At 42.1% G+C, this 23548-nt stretch overlaps 1 protein-coding gene across 2 annotated transcripts in view; it reads left to right on the top strand.

Moving 5' to 3' along the window:
• ST3GAL3 (ST3 beta-galactoside alpha-2,3-sialyltransferase 3) overlaps positions 1-23548 on the top strand; it is a 224086-nt gene that overhangs the window by 105543 nt on the left and 94995 nt on the right. Inside the window, exons 4-5 of one of the 2 annotated variants that reach the window (XM_004371835.2) lie at positions 2429-2471; positions 22005-22097. In XM_004371835.2, the coding sequence (XP_004371892.1) occupies positions 2429-2471; positions 22005-22097 (136 nt within the window). The remainder of the gene's footprint in view (positions 1-2428; positions 2472-22004; positions 22098-23548) is intronic. The other variant, XR_002823241.1, reaches the window with a different exon arrangement.

The raw sequence follows: 23548 nt of genomic DNA, 5'->3' as shown, positions 1-23548 counted from the left end.
AAAAAAAAAGATTCCTGCAGTGACAACACAGATATAAAATCAGGTCACTGTGTCGTAACCAAAACAATGTAACTGCAATCAGCAATAAAACCACAAAAAAAAAAAAAAAAAAAAAAAAACAGAAGATCTGGCAACGTTGGGCCAGCATTGATACCTGGCATAGTTAGCTGGAACTGGTAGGGCTGCCCCCTTAGACAGGGTGTGTGGTTTCCAGATGTCTCTGTGACACTGAAGCCAAGTGTCAGTTGTCATTTATCATGACTGGGCTCACACAGTTGCTTCTCCTTATAGTAAACAATAAAGTGAAACAGTTCGGGTGCTCGTGTCTGTGAACAAAAGAGAGAAAACTAAAGATAAACCAAGAAAGCCATGGCAAGGACATAATTTCTTTAGAAATGCAAAGTGTTCTTACATATTTAATATGCAGTGTGTGTGTGTGTGTATGTGTGTGTGTGTGTGTGTGTAAAATAAACTTAAGGTGCCATTGGAAATAAACCACAGATATAAGTCTGGTTACTATACAGAAAAGATGTGTGGGAAAAAAGCCGTGAATTGAAAAAAAAGACGTTTCAGCAGGATTTATTTTAAATGCAGCTAAAGACCCTCAACGAGATGGATTGACACAGTGGCTGCAACAGTGGGCTCTAGCATAACGATTGTAAGCATGGCTCAGGACCTGGCAGTGTTTCGTTCTGTGGTACATGGGGTAGCTATGAGTCGGAACCGACTCGACAGCACCTAGCAACAATAACAAAATAAGTGGTGTGAGCTGCTTCGAAAGAGCTTTACCCTCACTCACTTCCCTGATTGATGTTATATTCTTGCCTGGCCTCGGACACGTAAGTTTGCAATGAGGGGAAAAACATTCTGCATTCTGTCTGGAAGGAATCGGCCTAAGGGTGGAGTCATTGTTCTTCCAAGGGAGCCTCAGGTCTGAGGAGTTTAGCAGGATCGTTGCTCCCAGGCTGTGACCACCTGGGGAAAAGTAGTGGCTCTTCAGCTAGTTGATGAGGTTTTATTTCTCACGGAGTGGTAAAATAGGATTGTTGAAAGAGTATTAAACTTTGAAACTAACCCTTTTTGCAAATTGTGTTTTTAGCTTTTTTTTAGCCTTTTTTGTTTGTTTTCCTTTTTGATATTTATAAGTTCTGGATATATTAAGGAAAGTCTGTCATCCACATGTCTGAGCTGGAGCAAAACCAGAATTATTCTGAGGAAAAGCTTTCACTTGCTCAACGGTTCTGTTGAGTCGTGTGTCCTAGTCGGTATTTTTGGTTTGAAGCAAGGGATTGAAGCTCTCATGGCAGCTCCGCTGATTGTGAAAGCGCAGGAGTCTGGCCTTAATTGGCCCTGCAGAGTGGCTCCTGTGAGGCCTTTGTCCGCTTGTTTAACTTCTGTGTCTTGGCCATTTATTGCTTATTAAAGGCTGAGTTCCTTGAAGGCTTTGCTGCCTGGCCTTTTTCCATCCAGCTTTCTGGCCTCGTTACTCTGTTTTATCCTCAGATTAAAACAGTCCAGTTGAGAACTGTAGTCATAGACCACCTTGTTTTGGCACATCCACTTTTCGAACACACACACACTTCGCAATACAGAACAAAGCTGTAAGAAACAATCGTATGAAATTTCCTATCATTTTCTTTATATAAATGTTTTTGAAGACACAGAGGAAATTTCCTTTAAGTCTTAGTACCAGAAATAGCTGTGATTCTCCTGGTTTATCTTGGGGACACCGTGAACCATAAAAGCAGTGCTTTGCACTTAGTTTTAACTTTGAGAAATCTTGGTGACAGATCTGTACTCCTCCTCCAGCAAGCATACAGGACCTTAGGACGTCCATTTTTGGTGTTCTCCTTACTCCAGCTGCATTTTATTATTTTTCTTATGCTTATTTTCCCTTTGGCCCCCAGATTCCTTCTTTTTAAAATCTTGTACTTCATATAGTTTTGCATAATTGCTTCAACTTCATTTGAGAATGAAGCAAGATATAAAGAACTTAAATACATTAAAATTTATCATTTCCTGCAAAAATTTTACAAATTTGTTTTTCAATTTTATTTAGAAGCAGAGATTGCTCTGACCCTCTTACTTCTCCAGGGGCCAAGTGTTCTGTTCTTTACTAAGGTTCAGTTTCAATTACCCCATTTATGCAGGAAAGCAGTTCTGTCCCAGTCTAGGACTGGTTGGCCTGGAAGAGGCCTGGGAACCACCTGATGTTGAACCTGGTCGTTCACATGGTAGGTGTTCAACAGGTGTTTCATGACAAACTTAGTTGTGTCTTATGTATTTGATTCCGCTCTTTGAAGTGGTAGGATTGTATTCTCCTCCAAGGGCTGGCTGTCTCTGTGGTCTAGGTCTGAGGAGTGTGGTCTGCCAGGGTCGGCAGTGGCTTGACTTCAGTGACATTTTCTGTTTTTCTGTTCTATTTCAGAGTATGACCGGCTGGGCTTCCTCCTGAAGCTGGACTCTAAACTGTGAGTAGAATGAGAAAGTGTCTTGACTCTGAGGTAGAGCAGTCTGGTCTCTTAGAGCTGAGGTCCAGCTTTGAAGGGTCAGCTTTCATGGCCCCTGTGGTTGGTGGGGGATCCCTGGGGCCTTTGTCCTCAGTCCGTTAGCAGAATCTTTGAGCATGTTACAGTGTGCAGGGCCTGGAGAAGATGAGGTGTGCATGCAAACATAAGGCTACAGATTCGGCTGGCACAGGCAACTCTTTTCAGAAGATGGCTGCTGCCAGGAGTTTGAGGGACAGGGAGGCCCCAGGAAAGACTTCTGGCTACAGAGGAGGATGGCTGGGTCACAACAGGAGGCAGTGTGGCCTCTCAAAGATGCTCTGCAGCCTGGCAGGCAAACCCTTCTGTGATTTGGACTCTCCTTCCTCTCCAACCTCAACTCCTGTCACTCTCCCACAGCTAAACCCTCCTTTTCCGTAAACCTTTGCATGTGCTGTTATCTGTGCCTACAACTCCCTTTCCTTGCTGGTCCACTTGGAAAGCTCACAAGCGGAATTTTTTTTATTTTTTTATTATTTTTTTATTTTATTTTTTATTGTACTTCAGGTGAAGGCTTACAGAACAAATAGTTTCTCATGAAACAGAAGTACACGTGTTGTTTTATGACATTGGTTAACAACCCCACAACATATCAACCCTCTAACTTCTCAACCTTTTTTTTTTTTTTTGGTGAAAATACACATAGCCAAAGATACACCCTTTCAAAAATTTCTACATGCACAGTTCAGTGACATTGACTATGCTCTTCCAATTGTGCTGTTATTCTCACTTAAGATGAAGGCTTACAGAACAAAATAGTTTCTCATTTAACAGTTACTACAAATGTTGCCCTGTGACAGTGGTTAACAATCTCACAACACATCAACAATATCCTTACTCAACCTTTGGTTCCCTATCACCAGCTTCCTTGTCCCCTTCTGCTTTCTGGCCCTTGTCACTGGACTCCTGTACCTCGTTAGTCTCATTTGGTTTTACGGGGCTGTCCACTCCCAGGCTGAGCAGTGAAGCTCGGAGGTAACTTCACCACTGAGCTAAAAGGGTGTCTGGGGGCCATACTCTCGGGGTTTCTCCAGTCTGCTTTAGGCCAGTAAATCTGGTCTTTTTTTTGTGAGTTAGAATTATGCTCTATATCCTTCTCCCGGTCTTCCAGAACCCTCTGTGCTCACAAGCGGAATGTTAAGGCCAAACTCACAGACTACTTCTTCCCCACACAAAGTTAATTATCTTTTTCTATGCTTCTTTAAATTTCCTACTGTCACCAGTTATCTCATTATAGTGTAATTAGTTGTGTACTTGTTGCCATCGAGTAGATTCTGACTCACAGTAACTCTATAGGACAGAGTAGAACTGTCCCTGCAGGGTTTCCAATGAACAGCTGGTAGATTCCATCTGCCGACCTTTTCGTTAGCAGCCAAATGCTTAATCACTTGCGCCACGAGCGCCCCAATTAGCTGTGTAGGAAGTATTAATTTGTTAAGAACAAAGTCTTGGAGCAAGGCAAAGCTTGGTCCAAATCTCAGATTGCCTTTTACTCTCTTTGTGATTTTGTTTATTTTATTTTTTTGTTTATTGCTGTAGTTTAAGTGAAAGTTTACATTTCAAGTTAGTCTTTTATACAAAAATTTATACATACATTGTTATGTGACCCTAATTGTGCCCCCTATACTGTGGTCTCTTTGTGATTTTGAACAAGCTGCTTAACCACTGTGAACTTCAGTTTCGTTTGTAAGATGAAGACAACAATACATTTCCCTCACTGGGTAGTGGTAGGATTTAACTGAAGTGATTAATTCATAGGAGGCTTTCAAGGGTATCTAATCCTTTCAAGATCTTTGCCCTGTTAGTATCTCTAACACCTAGACGGTACTAGCATATGTTTGTTTGGTGCTCAGCAAACACGGAACGCATGGATGGATGGATGGATGATTATGTACTTGCCCCATTCAACTCAGATCCTTGAGATGGGCTCTCTCCACTCTGTGCGTCCATGCGCTGTGCAGGACCTCTCACGTGGCAGATGCTCAATAAATGCTTGCTAAACTACCTTACTACTAACTGTGCGCTCCTTTATGTTGTTAGTCATCTTTGTACACCTATGTCCCCTGTCCTGTACCAGACAGACATCATCAAAGGTCAGAATTGTGTCTCCTTCCTTTATGCAAAAACCAGCTTTCCAAAGGCCTTGATCACAGCTTCTAATGGTGATGGTCTCACATATATACAAGGCATCAAACCAGGGGCGGTTAGGCTTTCCCACTGAATTGTCTGGCATGTTGTTGTTGTGTGCCATCAAGTTGATTTCAACTCATAGTGACCCTGTAGGAAACAGTAGAGTCTTTCCTATAAAGATTGTGAATCTTTACAGAAGCAGACTGCCATATCTTTCTCCCATGGAGGAGCTGGTGGTTTCAAACTGCTGACCTTTTGGTTAGCAGCCAAGCACTTAACTAACCACTGCTCTGCCAGGGCTCCCTATTGTCTGGTATCTGGCCTCTTTTTTTAGAATCCGACATCTTGGCTCCGGTACCTTATACTATGAGTTCTAGCATTGTAACTCTTCCAACTTTTGTACATCTGTGAGACAGCTACAAGGGAAGAATGATCTGCTCTTTATACCAAGCTAGTGGAGAAATGTTAGCCACACGTTAACACCTGGGAAATGGAGCTTAATTGTGCTAGAAAGCCACAGGCTTCACTCCTAGAAAATGTTTCATTTATTTCTCTGGGCAAAAAAACAAATCAAGTGCAAGCCATAGCAAGTGAAATGCCAGCAGAATATAGAAAATACACAGTAATTACCAAGTTGTGAATCACACTGATGAAGAAAAGACATATTATCTAGGATGAGTTAACTACAGTATTTAAGGCGTCTTCAACAGTGTAAGGAGGAGATTTAGGAGGACACTCCTGCCATGCTGTCCTGACAATTGGATGGTACAGAGTAGGCTGTTGTGTACATTTCTGTTGTGTATCAGGCTGGCTCCGTGAACCATTTGAGTCAGCTTGGTCTTTTGCCCTTGGATTGGCTTGATTTCATTTGATTTAACTCACAACTTAATGTGTAAGCTAGAACTTTCCTACCTCTTCCTGCAAAGGCTTCCCTAATCCAATACTGTCTTCAGAAGAAAGAACAGCTATGTGGGAAAGGTTTTCACCTGCTTTCAGGGAGAAGTTCCCAAGTTAAGGATTCTGCTTTGGGAGGATCATTCCTCAGCAAAGTTCAGTTCTCGCCTTGTAGAATCTTTCTCTGGTTATGTTGTGTTCTTTTTCTGAAGTATAGGAAAGGACCTGAACTTGAATTAGCAGAGCTGGGTTTGAATTCCTTATGACTTTAGATTATTCAGTTCATCTGTATGACTCTCGATTTTCTATTATAAGGATAAAGGTATAAGGATTCATATGTTCTAGGAAACTTACAGTCATTATGTCTTTATATATTGCCTCTGTCCCACTCTCTCTACTCTTCTGAAATTCTGATTAAATGTATTTTAGACTTTCTCATTGTAGCTTTCATGTCTATTAATTTCTCTTCCATATTTTCTCTTTTGATCCTTTGCACACTAAAATAGAACCCCAAAGACTCAGGGTAAGGATAAAGTAGAACTACAATTGCACCCTCAAGCCAGGACTTCAGGAAAAGTTTCCATAGCTCTGAGTGGATTGGATCAAAACGTTAACAAAACCAAAACCCTTGATAGTTACAGCTAGAGTTCTCATCACTCAAGTGACCGAGGGAGCGTCAAGCTATGAACTCGGCTTAAGGTATTCCAAACTGGCAATGCCTCCGGGCACCTGGCAGAAGCAAATGCAAACCGTCTCTGAAAAAAAACATGCATATTTCCACAAATAACTTCTCAAGGAAGTAAGCAGCTTACAGCAAAAAATTACTAAGCACACAAGGAAATAAGTTTCTATTAGTAAGAACCATGAAAAACAATAGACAACAGAAGGGGACCCACAAAGACATCTGAAATTGGAATTACTAGAGACAGCTTGGAGCCCTGGTGGCACAGTGGTTAAGAGCTTGGCTGCTAACCAAAAGTTGGCAGTTTGAATCCACCAGCTGCTCCTTGGAAACCCTATGGGGCAGTTCTGCTGCATCCCATAGGGTCGCTATGAGTTGGAATCGACTCGATGGCAACGGGTTAGACACAGTTTATAAATACAATTATGTATACTGTATTTAAGGAAATAGAAGACAAGATCGAAATACATGCATAGAATAGGAAACTATAAAAAGGAAAATATTAAATTTGAAAAAAAAAGGAACTTTAGAATTGAAAACTATAGTAGACAAAATTAAAAGTTCAATAAAAGGGTTTAGCAACAGATTAGATAAAACAGAAAACAGAGTTGGTGAACTTGAGGATAAGTCAGAAGAAATTATCTATAAGAGAGGTCAGCAAACATTTTTTGTAAAGGGCCGGAGAGAAAATATTTTAAGCTTTTTGGGCCTTATATATAAATGAATGAGTATGGCTATATTCCAATAAAACCTTATTTATAGATACTGTAACTTAAATTTCATACGGTTTTTATGTGTCATGAAATATTCTCCGTTTGATTTTTTTTTTTTACCCAACCTTTAAAAAATGTAAGGAAACCCTGGTGGTGTAGTGGTTAAGAGCTACAGCTGCTAACCAAAATGTTGGCAGTTGGAATCCACCAGGCACTGTTTGGAAACTCTATGGGGTAGTTCTGCTCTGACCTACAGTGTTGCTATGAATCAGAATCAACTCAACGGCAACGAGTTTCGGTTTATTAAAAAATGTAAAGACCATTCTTAACTCACAGGCCATAAAGAAATAGGTGGTAGATCAGATCTGGCCCACAGGTTGTACTTGGCTGACCCCTGATCAAGAATGCAGCGCAGAGATGTAGCTGCATGAAATTTGTCTTCCCACTCCATGAAACCCTATCATATAGAAATACTCTTAAAATATCTCTTATGTCCAGTGATATTCCAAAAGTCTGGAAATAAGTGTTTTGGATTTTTTTGTCTTCACTATATTATTTTAATTATGTCTTTGTGGAATAAATTGTTTTATATTTTCTTTGAGAACTCCCTGCTGCTTATGTCTCCATGATAAAACCACTTGTCAGTGCTATAAAAATTATTCTAAGTACTTATGTGCAGTGAGCTGTACAAAACCTTGTCTTTTAATAGCAAGATCTGTTGTTCAGCAGGGTAGTATTTTTTGGTGATTAAAAGCATGGACTGTGGAGACATACCTGGATTTTTGAGGCCCAGTTCCATGATTACTAGCTATAATCTTTAGTGAGTTATTTAACCTTTAAAGCCTCAGTTTCCCACTATAAAATGGGGAAAATAATAAAGAGTATGCTGTAGGTCTTTGTAAGGATTCAACGAGATAATGTCTGTAAAGCTCTAGGCACAGTGTGTGCCACATAGGAAGTACTTCATTAATGTTAATTACTATAACCCAAGTATTTCCTGGTTCTCCCGCCTTCCTTTTTAATATCGAGCTGCTATAGTCTGAACCTATCTCTACCTGACTATAGGAGTCCGTGTTTTTTTATCAAGTTTCCTTTCCCAAGAATTTTTGAGACTTCCTGGGATGGCTTAAACTGTTCCATATACTCATCACGGTCACATGTCCCCTTTTACTCTGGACTGCTACCCCATTTCCAGCTGAATCTTTGCACAGCTTTGCCCTCAGCACCAAAACAGGCCTAACTATCATCTCCGAAAGCAAAGCTGACATCAGGCTATAGTTTTGGCAAAACTTTACTAAAGGCTTGGTGATAACAGAGAGAATTACAAAACAGAAAAAGAAATCTTAAAACTCTATCAGCTTAGTGACTCACTTCCAAAGAATAAAGTATACAAAAGGAAAAATAGTAACTTTATAGTGGAGAAACCTGGAGCAGGTGATAGAGGTTTTTATCACCAGTGACACCATGTCAAGAAGGGCACGTCACCTCTGTTGTATTCTTGCCAAAAACCCATAACCCTGGTCTAGTAATCAGAAAAACATCAGAGAAACCCCAGTTGAGAAACATTCTACAAAATACCTGGCCAGTACTCCTCAAAACTGTCAAGGTCATTAGAAACAAAGACTGAAAAACTACCACAGACCAGCGGACACCAGGGAGACATGGCACCTACATGCAGTGTGGAACCCTGATTGGATCCTGGAACGGAAAGAGAACATTTATAGAAAAGCTGGTGAACTCCAAACCAAGTCTGGTGTGTAGTTTACAATAGTAATGTACCAGTGTTGGTTTCTCGTTTTGACAAATATACCTTGGTGATGTAAATTGCTTGCAATAGGGGAAACTGGATGAGAGGTACATGGGAACTCTGTACTATCTTTGTAGGCTTTGTATAAATCTAAAAGTTATCCAAAATAAAGCAAAAGCCAAAAAAAAAAAAAAAAACAAAAACTAGATCTCAGCTCTTGGTTCTCCTAGACTTCAACTGCCAAGCCCCGGTGCAGTGATCTCTGACTGGCTATCCTACTTTTTATGCTGAAGGCGCCCAGTTTCCACCCCTGCTTTTCCAGCCGTAGAGAGATGAGGTCTTTCCCTTATTAACTTTGCTTGCATACAGACCATGGGAGTATGTCTCCTTCAAAGGAGAGCCCAACCTTCACCCGGAAGATAGGGACTTTACCCCATCATCAGACAAATCACAAGCAGTCAGAGTGGTTGATGTACATCTGTCAGAGTCTGTGTGACACAGACACTTAAGGGTGTACTGCACCTAGCAAAAGTCTGGGTCTTTTTTTACAGTATTTTCTTCAGAATCAGGTGAAGATGAGAACAGGCCTTCAGGTACAACCCAGTGGAGTCTGGTCTTATGATTTCATGTGAGCTAATACTTGAACAATTTAAATTGATGCCTTTGAATTGTGGTGTTGGTGAAGAATATTGAATACACCATGGACTGCCAGAAGAATGAACAGCTCTGTCTTGGAAGAAGTACAGCCAGAATGTTCCTTAGAAGCAAGGATGGTGAGACTTCGTCTCACGTACTTTGGACATGTTGTCAGGAGGGACCAGTCCCTGGAGAAGGACATCATGCTCTGTAAAGTAGAGGGTTAGCGCAAAAGAGGAAGACCCTCAATGAGATGGATTGACACAGTGGCTGCAACAGTGGGCTTAAACATAGCAATGATTGTAAGGATGGCTCAGGACCAGGCAGTGTTTCACTGTATTGTACGTAGGGTCGTTATGAGTTGGAATCGACTCAACGGCACCTAACAACAACAACAATACTTGAACAAAAAGATAATATATATCATCCAAGAACAAGTAGTAATTTTTCAGGGATAATCTAGTCTGAATTCATGTAGAGAAAAAAAGTCTCTCAACAAGGGCACAGTCCTTAGCTACCGATTACTAAAAAAAAGAACACTAACCCTAGCACCCCAAGAACGGTGAGTAGGTGCTTGTCGACATCTGCATGCCTAAAACCGGCACACCAGACAGGAACAAGGGAGGCCCTACTGAAAGACAAATTTCAGCTTACTGCTGCCATGCAGAAACTGCCAAAATGATAATCTCTCAGCTTCAACAATTTCAAGATCCAGACTCCACTTCCAGTAGGAAGAACTGCTGCAGTTTAAATAGCTCTTTGTCCTGGCGATACTTTCTTCCATTCATTCATTTAATAAATATTGTTGCCTGCCCCCATTATTCATGATGTCTATATCCTAATTCCTGGAACCTGTGAAGATGTTACCTTACATGGCAGAAAGGGCTTTGCAGATGTGATTAAGTTAAAAATCTTGAGGTGGGGAGATTATCCTGGATTATCTGGGTAGGTTCAGAGTAATTACGAGGGTCTTTCCAAAAGAAAGTGGAGGCAGTAGTATCAGAGTCAAAGAGGAGATATGACAACAGAAGCAGAAGTCAGAGTGATACAATTACTGGAAGGGGACCACGAGCCAAGGAATGCAGGCAGTTGGAAAAGGCAAGGAAACAGTCTCCCCTGGAGCTTCCAGAATGAACATAGCCCTGCCAACACCTTTAGTCCAGTATGACCCGTTTTGAAATTCTGACCTTCAGAGCTGTAAGATAATAAATTTGTTATTTTAAGCCACTAAAAAAAACACCACCAGTGGAAAGTTATAGTATGTGGCAGGGGGAGAGAGGTGGGAGATTGGGCCAAGGAGAAGAAACAGAGAGCACTGACTCGTGCATGAGAAAATTGGTGAGAGTATATTTGGGGGAGTAAAACAAGAATAACCAGGATGTGACACTGGCAAATCAGTGAGTTTTCCTGGCCTCGAGGTTTTCCAAGAGTTACTCCTGTCTTTCCCTTGGAGTAGGTGCACTCAGGCTGCTCGGTGTATATAGCTACAGCCTGACTGGATGGTACTTCCAAGAGGGTTCAAGTCTGGTCCCAGGAAGTCTCTGAGCTCTCAAAGGAGTCTTCTGTGGTCTGGTTCAAAGTTGAGGATCCTGGGGAAAGGCTCAGGGTTTAAGACTGCTGCCCCAACACTGAGGTCAGCACTTCCTCATTCATTAAACAAATGTACTGAGCAACTACTATGTGCCAGGTACTTTTCTAGGATCTTTTATTAACCAGTAAGCAAGAAAATCAATAAATAAAAAATACAATAAATACGTAAATCTTTTAGTATCTTAGAAGGTGATGGTAAGTGCTATGGAAAAAGTAGAGCAGAACAAGAGAATGCTGGAGAAAAGATTGCAAAATTAAATGGGATTGACAGGATAGACCTCATTGAGAAAGTGACATTTGAGCAAAGACTCAAAGGAAGAGAGTTAGCCCTGTCAGTATCTGAAGGCAGAACATTCCAGATAGAACCCTAAGGAAATCTCAGTCTCGGTTATGAGGAATATGACACCATGGACCAGGAATGCACCCATTAGGTGAGGGGAGAGAGGAGCCATCTGGATGCCTTGAAGGAACCAGACCCTGGTGTCCAGGTGTGTGTTTCCTGAGCTGATGTCAGCCTTCTGGGAGCTGATTTAATTAAATGGAGGTTTCCTCTGTTTCAGCTGGGTGTGGGTAGATGTTCTGTGCTTCAGGAAGTCTCTTGTTGCCACAGTGTGGTGTTTTATAGTCACCATGTGGCGAGAGCATAGGGACTTTAATGTTCAGTCTGATTTCATAAGGAATTAATGTGAAGACACAAAGATGATGAAAGCCCCCAGAGCCTTGTGAAAACCAAGCCATTTGTGACAGCTTGTAAACATGGAGCAGTCTAAAATATACCCAGAGGCATTGTTTACTAATTCCAAAACAGCCTGGCAAATTCCCTATGGCTTAAGGGAAAGCATTTATTGAGAACCTACTATATACTCTCTCCTCCACCCCCTGCGTCTGTCAGTTTGTCATACTGTGGGGGCTTAGGTGTTGCTGTGATGCTGGAAGCTATGCCACCAGTATTCAAATACCAGCAGGGTCAACCATGGTAGACAGGTTTCAGCTGGCTTCCAGACTAAGACAGACTAGGAAGAAGGACTTGGTGGTCTACTTCTGAAAAAAATTAGCCAGTGAAAATCTTATGAATAGCAGTGGAACATTGTCTGATACAGTGCTTGAAGATGAGCCCCTCAGGTTGGAAGGCACTCAAAATATGACTGGGAAAGAGCTGCCTCCTCAAATTAGAGTCGACCTTAATGACATGGATGGAGTCAAACTTTTGGGACCTTCATTTGCTGATGTGGTATGACTAAAAAGAGAAGAAACAGCTGCAAACATCCATCAATAATCAGAATGTGGAATGTACAAAGCATGAATCTAGGAAAATTGGAAGTCTTCAGAAATGAAATGGAACACATAAACATCAATATCCTAGACATCAGTGAACTGAAATGGATGAGTATTGGCCATTTGGAATCAGATAATCCTATGGTCTACTATGCCAGGAATGACAGATTGAACAGTAATGGCATCATGTTCTTCATCAAAAAAAACATGTCAAGATCTATCCTGAAGTACAACGCTGTCAGTGATAGGATAATATCTATACACCTGCAAGGAGGACCAGTTAATACGACTATTATTCAAATGTACACACCAAGCACTGAGGCCAAAGATGAAGAAATTGAAGATTTTTACCAACCTCTGCAGTCTGAAATTGATCGAACACACTGTCAGAATGCATTGATAATTACTAGTGATTGGAACACAAAAGTTGGAAACCAAGAAGAAGGATCAGTAGTTGGAAAATATGGCTTTCGTGATAGAAACCATGCTGGAGATAACATCGTAGAATTTTTTAAGACCAAGTACTTCTTCATTGCAAATACCTTTTTTCAAGAACATAAAAGGTGACTATACACATGGGCCTCGCTGGATAGAATACATAGGAATCAAATCAACTACGTCTGCAGAAAAAAATTATGGAAAAGCTCAATATCATCAGTCAGAACAAGGCCAGGGGCTGACTGCAGAACAGACCATCAATTGCTCATATGCAAGTGCAAGTTGAAGCTGAAGAAAATTAGAACAAGTCCACGAGAGCCAAAAGTATGACCTTGAGTATATCTCGCCTGAATTTAGAGACCATCTCAAGAATAAATTTGATTCATTGAACACTAATGATTGAAGACCAGATGAGTTGTGAAATGACATCATACACATCATACATGAAGAAAGCAAAAGGCCATTAAAAAGACAGGAAAGAAAGAAAAGACCAAAATGGATGTCAGAAGAGACTCTGAAACTTGCTCTTGAATATAGAGTAGCTAAAGCAAAAGGAAGAAATGATGAAGTTAAAGAGCTGAACAGAAGATTTCAAAGGGCAGCTCGAGGAGACAAAGTAAAGTATTATAATGAAAGTGCAAAGACCTGGAGATAGGAAACCAAAAGAGAAAAACACGCTCGGCATTTCTCAAGCTGAAAGAACTGAAGAAAAAATTCAGGCCTCCAGTTGCAATAGTGAAGGATTCTATGAGCAAAATACTGAACAACACAGGAAGCAGCAAAAGAAGATGGAAGGAATACACAGAGTAACTGTACCAAAAAAAATTGGTTGACGTTCAGTCATTTCAGAAGTAGCATATGATCAAGAACTGATGGTACTGAAGGAAGAAGTCCAAGCTGCACTGAAGACACTGGCGAAAAACAAGGCTCCAGTAATTGCCGGAATACCAACTGAGATGTTTCAACAGACGAATGTAGCTCTGCAAGTGCTGACTCATCTATGCCAAGAAATTTGGAAGACAGCTACCTGGCCAGCTGGCTGGAAGAGATCCATATTTATGCCTATTCCAAAGAAAGATGATCCAACTGAATGCAGAAATTATCGAACAATATCTTTAATATCAGACACAAATAAAATTTTGCTGAAGAGCTTTCAAAAGCGGCTGCAGCAGTATATTGACAGGGAACTGCCAGAAATTCAAGCCAGATTCAGAAGAGGACATGAAACTAGGGATATCATTGCTGATGTCAGATGGATCTTGGCTGAAAGCAGAGAATACCAGAAAGATGTTTACCTGTGTTTTATTGACTATGGAAGGGCATTCGACTGTGTGGATCATAACAAATTATGGATAACATTGGTAAGAATGGAAATTCTGGAACACTTAATTGTGCTCATGAGGAACCTGTACATAGATCAAGAGGCATTCATTCGAACAGAACAAGGGAGTTTTGCATGGTTTGAAATCAGAAAAGGTGTTCATCAGGGTTGCATCCTTTCACCATACTTATTCAGTCTATATGCTGAGCAAATAATCTGAGAAGCTATATTGGAGGACGACTCATTAACAACCTGCAATATGCAGATGACACAACCTTGCTTGCTGAAAGTGAAGAGGACTTGAAGCACTTACTGATGAAGATCAAAGACTACAGCCTTCAGTATGGATTACACCTCAACACAAAGAAAACAAAAATCCTCACAACTGGACCAATAAGCAACATCATAATAAACGGAGAAAAGATTGAAGTTGTCAAGAATTTCATTTTACTTGGATCCACCATCAACACCCATGGAAGCAGCAGTCAAGAAATCAAAAGACATTGCATTGGGCAAATCTGCTGCAAAAGACTCTTTAAAGTGTTAAAAAGCGAAGATGTCACCTTGAAGACTGAGGTGTGCCTGACCCAAGCAATGGTGTTTTCAGTGGCCTCGTGTGCGCGCAAAAGTTGGGTAATGAATAAGGAAGACTGAAGAAGAATTTACACCTTTGAGTTGTGGTGATGGTGAAGAATATTGAACATACCACGGACTGCCAAAAGAACAAACAAATTTGTCTTGGAAGAAGTACAGCCAGAATGCGCCTTAGAAGCGATGATGGGAAGCTTTGTCCCTCTTACCCATACTTTGGACATGTTATCAGAAGGGGATCAGTTCCTGGAGAAGGACATCATGCCTGGTAAAGTAGAGGATCTGTGAAAGAGAAAGACCCTCAGAGATGGATTGACACAGTGGCAGCAACAGTGGGCTCAAATATAGCAATGATTGTGAAGATGGCACAGGAGCGGGCAATGTTTCGTTCTGTGGTACATGGGGTCACTATAAGCTGTAGCTGATTCTACAGCCCCTAACAGCAACAACAACATATGAGGCGTAGTGATTTATTGATGAAGATTTATAACAGTAGGTACAGAAGAAATATATTTGTTTGTTGTCCAATTTGTGCATGTGAAGATTCTTCCTAGTATCCAGGCACCACCTCTTTCTGTTCAGGTCCAGGAACCATCTCTTTGTGTTTTTTATTGTCAATTGCATCATTCCTGGCTAATTTAAAAACTCTCACTGCAAGAAATAGGTAGCAACAATGTTATTACTCACGACATAATGGTTCTTAGGAGCTTGTTTGTATAGGAACAATGTAAGTTATCTTGTCTCTTCAGTTCTCCAATACCATTTATCTACGCTGGTTACATCATTACTCATGACACTACATTATCCTTCATGTTGTCCATGAATACAAGCTTTCAGTGACTCTCAAAGTTGTGACTAAGCTTCCTTGATGATGACTACAAATCAAGTCTTATCCAAGTATGCAGGAAGATGTGAATTGTAATTGGGTCTCTGGCCATGTTAAATTTACTGTTTGAAATTTTATAGTGTGAATGTAAAACAGCACATCTTCCAATTATGTCTTCTCTTGGACTCTTTCAGCCCTGTATACCTGGATCTAAGGGCAGTACTGCTTGAGAAGATTATTATAAAGTTAAATTAGATAATTGGACCAACTGCCTGGCACACAGTTTATGCTCAAGAAATGTTAGTTCCCTTGTTCTTCTCACTACCACCCAGAAAGAGAATGTATTCTTAAAGAATTGAAGTGTAGAAACAAAATTGAATTGGAGCAGTTGCAGGCGATCCCTGGTAGAGAGCCTCTGTGAGGATTGCCTATACAGTTGCAGGCTGAAGTGTTTGCAGGAACTTATTGGACAGCACTCTCCCAGCCAAAATGACGTAAAATTACCAGGCCCTGGAGACAAAGATAAACTGCAGTAATGTCAGGTCCAGAATCACTGATCAAACAGGAAAGTGGCCTGGTTTGATGAAAACATGTTGCAGCAAGGCAGGGCTACCAGATCTGAATATAGCACATATTTCTAGATGGGTCAGATCAAGCAGTCCCTCTTCTTCTTAAAGTGATGGAGAAAGATATTACAATACAGTGCTGCAGAGTTTATCATAGATGGTTGTACATGAGGCAAAAGCTGTAGGGAAGGCCAAGTCTGCAGTGGAGGCTGTGAAGTGCAAAGGGTCAGCGATGCCCAGATGGAATGGATAAGTACACTCCAAATGTGGATGAAGAGACCAACTGATGATAATGCAAAAAGAGCCAGTAGGTTTGTACTAACGGGAATGGAAAGGGGGGCAGTGAGAGGAAATAGAGATTGTCCTTAAGGGAGAAAAATTTCCATCTTGGAGCTTGCGAGGCTCTATGGCAGCGCTAAGTAACCTTTCTTACATGAAGGCCATTTCAAAAACAAGCTAAAATGAAAATGTTTAATGACAGAATAGTATTATTAGAGCTAAGCTAAGCTGCTTCTGCCAAGTCATGTCATTGTTCCAGAGATGAACCTCTAGTAATTGGAGAAATACATCTTCATCAGAAAGGTTGGAGAGGATAGAATTGAAGATGCAGTGTGAGGGTGAGCTCTGTGCCCCAGTTCTTATCCATGTCAACGCAAGTCACCTCAGCACCATAGTATTGGCTAGCTTTGGTTAAGTTGCTATGTTTGCTTGAATGGAAACTAATGTTTATTACCTATTATTTGTCAGACAGTGTGCTAGGTGTTTACATACATAGTTTTATTTTACTCTCACAAGAAGTGCCTTGAACTCCACATTACTCAGTTAGTGTCTGGAATGAGGAAGAGGCTATAGTAGGGAGCTGAGCTGGATTCATTCATCTCTGCGAGGGTTCTAGAAATTATATCACTGGTCACAAAATACCCATCACTAATCTAGAGTCCTCAGGAATAACCCTCAAAACCTCTTCCCCATACCCCCTAACCATCACCACCTCTCACCACACAGTTCCTGTCAAGTAACCTTCTAACTCAAGGTAGCCAATCTTGAGTTCAGTACAACAAACATTTTATTGGGTACTTACCTTACTCTATGCCTTTCATTATGCTAAATTTTCATGGTCCTTAGAGAGAGAGCTATTTAAATGGACAATCACTCTTCAGTTTAAGGGGTACTAGACCATAACTATGTCCTGATCATCGTTGTATCCCTCGTCCCAGGCCAGTACCTGGAACATAACAACAAGACTGTTGCCATTAGCATGTACTGAGTGATAACTGTGTGCCAGGCATTGTGCTAAGCACTTTATTCTCAACATAATCCTCATGACAATTTCATGAAGTAATAGTATAATCTCAATTTTAAAGACATGGGAATTGAGGCACAAAGCAATGAAGTAACATGTCCGAAGTCACATAGCTAGTAAGGGATAGAGCCAGGATATAAATCCAAGCAGTGACTCCATCACCACTAAATATTTTTTGAATGAATGAAAAGAAGGAAGGAAAAGAGGTGGGAGAGAAAGAGAGTATGTGAATAAGTGAGCAAGCTAAAAGTCTGCTGTAGGTAGAGGGGTCCATAGGAGGGATAGGTTGGTTTTACTTGGGAGGAGAAGCAATTGGAAAAAGCTTCATAAAGGAAGTTGTGCTTAAACTGAATGTTGAAAAATGGGTAGATGTTCACTGGCCAGGGCGGAGTAAGGGAGTAGAAGCTGTAAAGAAGAGCTAAGGCTAAGCCTTCAATTTGTATACTAGATCCTTTCCCCCTCTCACTTACTCAAGGACACTCCTTCTGCAACTGTCCCATTTCTCTACTGCATTTTCTTATGCTAGCCAGCTTATGTTGTTAGCTGCCACGCACAATGAAACGAAATGCTGCCCAGTCCTGCACCATGCCTGTGATTGGTTGTAGATCGGACCATTGGATCTATAGGGTTTTCATTGGCTGATTTGTGGAAGCAGATCACCAGACTTTTCTTCCTAGTCCATCTTAGTCTGGAAGCTCCACTGAAACTTATTCCGCATCATAGCAACACGCAAGCCTCCACTGACCAAAGGGTGATGGCTGTGGCTGCACATGAGGTGCATTGGCTAGGAATTGAACCCAGGTCTCCCACATGAAAGGCGAGAATTATACCTTTGAACCACTACTGCCCCAATAACCAGCTTATAAACATACTAAAGTATTTCCTAATCTTAAAAACACTACCTTTTCCCTGCTTCCCCCCGCCAGGTATTACCGCATTTCTGTCTCCTTTTATAGCAAAACTCCTCAAAAAAGTAGTCTAATTCCATGATTCCAACTCCTCTATTTTCTCTTAGTGAAATCAGAGTTTCACCACCACACTACAGTGAAACAGCTCTCATCAAGGTTAGCAGTGACCTCCACATTACCCAACACAGCTGTCAATTCTCCGGCCATAACACACCATACCAGAGCCACCTGCCATGTTTGATGCAGTTGGTCACTGCATCCTTCTTGAGATACCTTCTTCCCTTGGCAGCTGGGACATCACACTCTCTCCTGATTGTTTTTCTGTCTCACCGCCTGCTCCTTTCAGCCTCCTGCAGTGCTACTCCTCATCTCCCAAATGTCGATCCTCCTAAAGCACACATCGGGTATGACACTTTTCCACTGAAAGTCATTTGGTGTCTCTCCTTTATGATGGAGTCCCAACTTTTGCCAAGAGTCCACAGCCTCCAGGATCTGGCTGCCTCTGCCACCTCATCTTGTACGTAACGTGTATAGTGCTTTAGAGGACAGCAGCTCCTCCAACTTTGTTTTCTCATCAAATCCTCACAAGATCTCTAGGAATTAAACGATTTCTATTTGCAGATGAGGAAGCTGAGAATCAGATTTTCTATTACTTGCCCGAGGTCACAAAGCTTGTTTGTGTCTCCATGATCCTTTCTGATTCCAGAGCCTCTGCTCTTTACATTTTCAGTCCATTGCCTGACCTGGTTCCTTAAAATCATTGCTCCTGAGTGAAGCAGGGGGTGGATGTCTGGTTCTTCCTTTTGGGTTCCAGTCTGTCCATCTGGATTTCCTCTTGAGAGTGCAGTGTTTTCCAGTCTTCACCCCAGGGCCTTAGGAGTCAAGTTTGCAGGACAATGGGCACTCTTACTGGTTGAAATGCTAAGTCTCCCAAAATGAAAGACCAGCTGCAGTGTGGGAGAAGAACAAGGGCTGAATGATTTGATCAGATGTCTGTGGGGGCCTCCTGGCATTTAGAGTGTGAGTGCCTTAGAGAAACTAACTATTCTGGCCTGAGGGGTTGGCTGCTGTTAATCCTGGTAGTTTTGACCCGCTAACTGCCCCAGAGGTCCCAGGCTACTGTATGACTCAGAATCTCTAACACTCCCTCTATTCATCTCTCACTGGGATAGTCAGGAGGCCATTTCTAAGGCATTTTAATTTGGTAATGACTTCTCTTGCCTTTGCCTTTCCTGCTGAGTTCTGGCTTCCCTGTGCCCCAGCTTGCCCCTTGGACCCTGGACTGTCCCACTGCCCTTGTTCTTGAAGCATCTTGCCAAAAGTTGACGGTGTAAACTAGAGAGAGGAAAGATGTGGCCACAGGTTTGCCTGTTGGTGTACATTTACTTCTGCAATTCACTGTGTTAAGAAAGGTGGCTGTCGTCTTTTCTTCAACTTTTTTATCCAGAAAGAACATAGGAATCCACAATACAAGACAGGCAAGCAGATGGTGGGGACTGGGAGACAAAGATATTTTGTTGTTGTGTGCCACTGAGTCGATTCCAACACATGGCGACCCTATAGGACAGAGTGGAACTGCCCCATAGGGTTTCCTAGGCTATAATCTTTACAGGAGCAGATAGCCAGGTCTTTTCTCCCACGGAGCTGCTGGTGGGTTTAACCGCTGACCTTTCGGTTAGCAGCCTAGCACTTAACCACTGTGCCACCAGGGCTCCTTACAAAGATATGAGAAGACTCAAAATGCCTCACCATTTATCTATATACTTTCAGAAAGCTGGGTAAAGCCTTCTTGACCTCTTCTAGACCATCTGTGAATGTGTTGACTGCTCTTGTGCTATCATTTGGACTCTGCATACCTCTGTGATAGCACTTACTGTGAGCCATGCTGGTGGTAGTGTCATGTTAAGAGCTTCTGCTCTGGTATAGAGAGAAATGGGTTCAAATCCAATATCTACTGCTTACTAGCTGTATGACCCTGGATAAGTCTCTGCATTGTTCTGAGCCTCATGTGTAAATTAACAATTAATAACACTTACAGTGCTATTGAGGAGTAATTGAAAAATCTATAATCTTTTCATCTCTGCCTAGTCCAAAAGCAGCTAGTAAGTTCAGTAATTGCACTGAAGTTTATATTTCATTTCTAAAATACAGTTGTTTACCTAAGAAAACCCTTGTTACTCTCTTGTTAAAACCTTTGACGGTCTTTTGCCTACCAAATAGTCCCCCGCCCCGCACCTTGACCTGTCACTCAGCATTTGCATTTGTATTTGCATTTCAGGCTTTGAATTTTACTGGCAGGGAAGGCTTTAAAATGCAGATTTCTAGAACAAATTGCACATGGGTGTAGATGAGTTTGTCTGAACTAATGAGCAATTACTCTACAAGGCCCTGGGCTAGACACACAGGGACACCTGGGTGAATTAGACAGGACACAGGATAGCAGTGACATTGTCATTTCTGACTATCCAGTATAGGTGTCACCCCCACCCCACACCCACCCCACCCAGTCCTTGCAGAAGGCAGCCCTGAGAGAAGACTTGCCAGAGGGCCCCAGCACAGTGGAACAGCTGGGCATCTGAGCGTTGGCAGCGGGCCCAAGGGTGGAGGCGGAGAGGTTGGGACTCGGAACTGGCAGCCAGCCAGGGCTCACTCAGGTGCCCCAGAATGCAGGGCCTCCAGCCTGGCAGTCACTGAGCCCAGTCACTGACTATATCCTGATCTTCACTTGTGGTTTTCTCTAGGCTGCATAGGGCAGAGACTTTGGTGGAAGAGCAGTGACCTCAGCCCTACATTGAACGCATAAGACATTGAAACCCAGAGGCATGAGGTGACATGACTAGTCACACAGCAACAAAGGAAGAGCTAGAACACAAGTCTTCTAAACAATATTCAGCAGCCTCTGTCATGTGGGTTCCTGAGATCGTCCTGTCTGCAGGTCAGAGTGCAGTGAGACTGTCAGGGCTGGGTTGTTCCTTCAGAAAACAATAGGGGTCTTCTGAGTGCCCATCTCTGACAAGGTACCGAGGTGCACAGTTAAATCAGACTGACTTTGACCTCAGAAACTGACAGTATAATAGGTAGACATGCTACCAACAATTACAGTGTGGTGAGTGCTGATTGGGGTAAGCATGTGATGTGGGGGTGGGGACGGACTGTGGGAGCAGAGAGGAGGCACTTGGCTCAGTCTGGGGGTGAAGGAAGAAATGCCAGTGAAGTTGTGAAGGACCAGTGGGCATTAGCCAGCTAGAGGACAAGGAAGTACATTCCAGGCAGAGAAACAGTAGAGCAGGAGGACATCCTCAGTTAAATGTCTAACGGTTGTATTAATAGCCCTAATAATACACATACCTTGTGTCTATTTTCAGGGCACTTTGAATGGTTCCACCTGATTGGATCATAGTGTGTTGGGAGAGAATAGAAGCTGATGAGGCTGGACGTGTAGGATCATACTGGGAAGGTTGAAAGCATAGTACCCAGTACTTTACCAAAGCCTGAGCAGCTCTCTTCTGCAGGTCTCTAAGCTCTATCTCCCCATCTAGGAGCCTGGATAGAGTTCCTGATTTCCTTGACATCAGGCTTGCTGCAAATACTCTATGTGAAACCCAGTGAGTTCCTTTTACCACATTCTGCTGAGGAGCTTTGCTTACTTATCTACCTATTCCTTTAGGGTTTTTTTTTTTTTTTCCCCCCAAACCTTGATGTGGAAAAAGGCCTGAAGTGCTGATTATAGGGAATGAAGCTTTATTTAAGGTTTAAACACCTACAACTCTTCATGAATTAATAACCCACTGAATGTTCAGTGCCTTACAAGCTGTGACTTTTCCTTCTCTTCCCATAGGCCTGCTGAGTTAGCCACCAAGTATGCAAACTTTTCAGAAGGAGCTTGTAAGCCCGGCTATGCTTCAGCCTTGATGACCGCCATCTTCCCCCGGTAAGTACTTCTGTTTCTTCTACTGCCTAAACAGCCTGGTCCACAGCCCAATGAGGGTCTCCTGCCCCTCACTGCAAGTGATGTTCTCCTGAGAAAACAGATTCTGTTGTGACTTCCTTCCTGTATCCTAGAGTCAATGGGTGCCTGGAAAGTACTTTGTTTTTAGTTGTTCCTATCCCAGTTCCACTCTCTGCCCCTGCTACACCTACCCCTCAGTCCTCCCTCTTGGAGCTTGAACCTGCCAGCACAGCTTGTTTCAGTGGAGGGGAGGGAGGAGGTCAAACCTAAGTGGTTGCCCCATGGAAGCCAGGTGTCTAGAGGCAGCCAGACAAGGCAGTCCAGCACAGAAGTTCCAAGTCATAGTATCAGTGGCCAAACAAACTTTTTTGGAAGCTAGAGACCAACTAGCTGACTTCCAGGAGGCATATCCAAATAAAGCAAGGAACAAAGAGGACTTTCTGAGGTTGTCTGAGTTTTAGCACCTTTCCAGTTACCCATTTTGCATCCTGGAGTTCCTGATTTTCTTAGTGTCAGGCTTGCTGCGAAGAGTCTATGCCAAACCAAGGGAATTCCTTTTACCAAATTCTGCTAAAGGGCCTAGGAGGCCCTTTATCCACCTTTTCCTTTAGGGTTTTATTTTCCTAAAGCCTTGGTCTGAAAAAAAGCCCAAAGGGCTGAGATTGTCTTGTCTGCAGTCTGGAGTGCAGTAAGACTGTCAGTGTCATTTTGTTCCTTTAGAAAGTTACAGGAACTTCTGACTTGGAGTGGCTGGAGGAAAGGCTGAGCAGAACCCTCTGTGAGTTGGGATGTAGCACTTGGACCACCAGAGGAGCTGTGAACTCCTAGGGGTAGCCTCTAGGGTTGAGCTCTGCTCACTGGATGGAAGGCTTGTATCCTATCCCTTAGAAGGCTAAAAATTAGGGCACATAATGTGCTTGCAAAGGAGTGCTGAGAAATAGCTTGCCCGAAAGTAAATCCAGGGTATTTGGTTTTTACACTCTTTTCCTTTTTCTAACTTTAGCGATCCAACTTACCTCCTTGTGTAAAAGCAGGGACTATGTTAATTGAGTATCTGATGTTCAAATCAAGATTTCTTTGTGTAGGGTCTGCCTTCTGAATTGACTCCAAATATTTTGCTTTCTCCAGCTATTTATTGAGCACCTCTAAAGTGTCTGGCACTGTGTTCTATATTCTAATAAATGTTTTTGAAGAAAATTAAAACAAGTACACGAGAGCCAAAGTATGACCTTGAGTATATCTCACCTGAATTTAGAGACCATCTCAAGAATAGGTTTGGCACACTGAACATTAATGTCTGAAGACCAGACGAGTTGTGGGATGACATCAAGGAAACCATACATGAAGAAAGCAAAAAGGTCATTAAAAAGACAGGAAAGAAAGAAAAGACCAAAATGGATGTCAGAAGAGACTCTGAAACTTGCTCTTGAACA

This window comes from Trichechus manatus, unplaced genomic scaffold (genome assembly GCF_000243295.1).
Source record: "Trichechus manatus latirostris isolate Lorelei unplaced genomic scaffold, TriManLat1.0 scaffold00015, whole genome shotgun sequence".
Taxonomy (NCBI): domain Eukaryota; kingdom Metazoa; phylum Chordata; class Mammalia; order Sirenia; family Trichechidae; genus Trichechus; species Trichechus manatus.
Note: the sequence above shows the minus strand (reverse complement) of the source record. Positions and strands in the feature narration are given on the sequence as shown.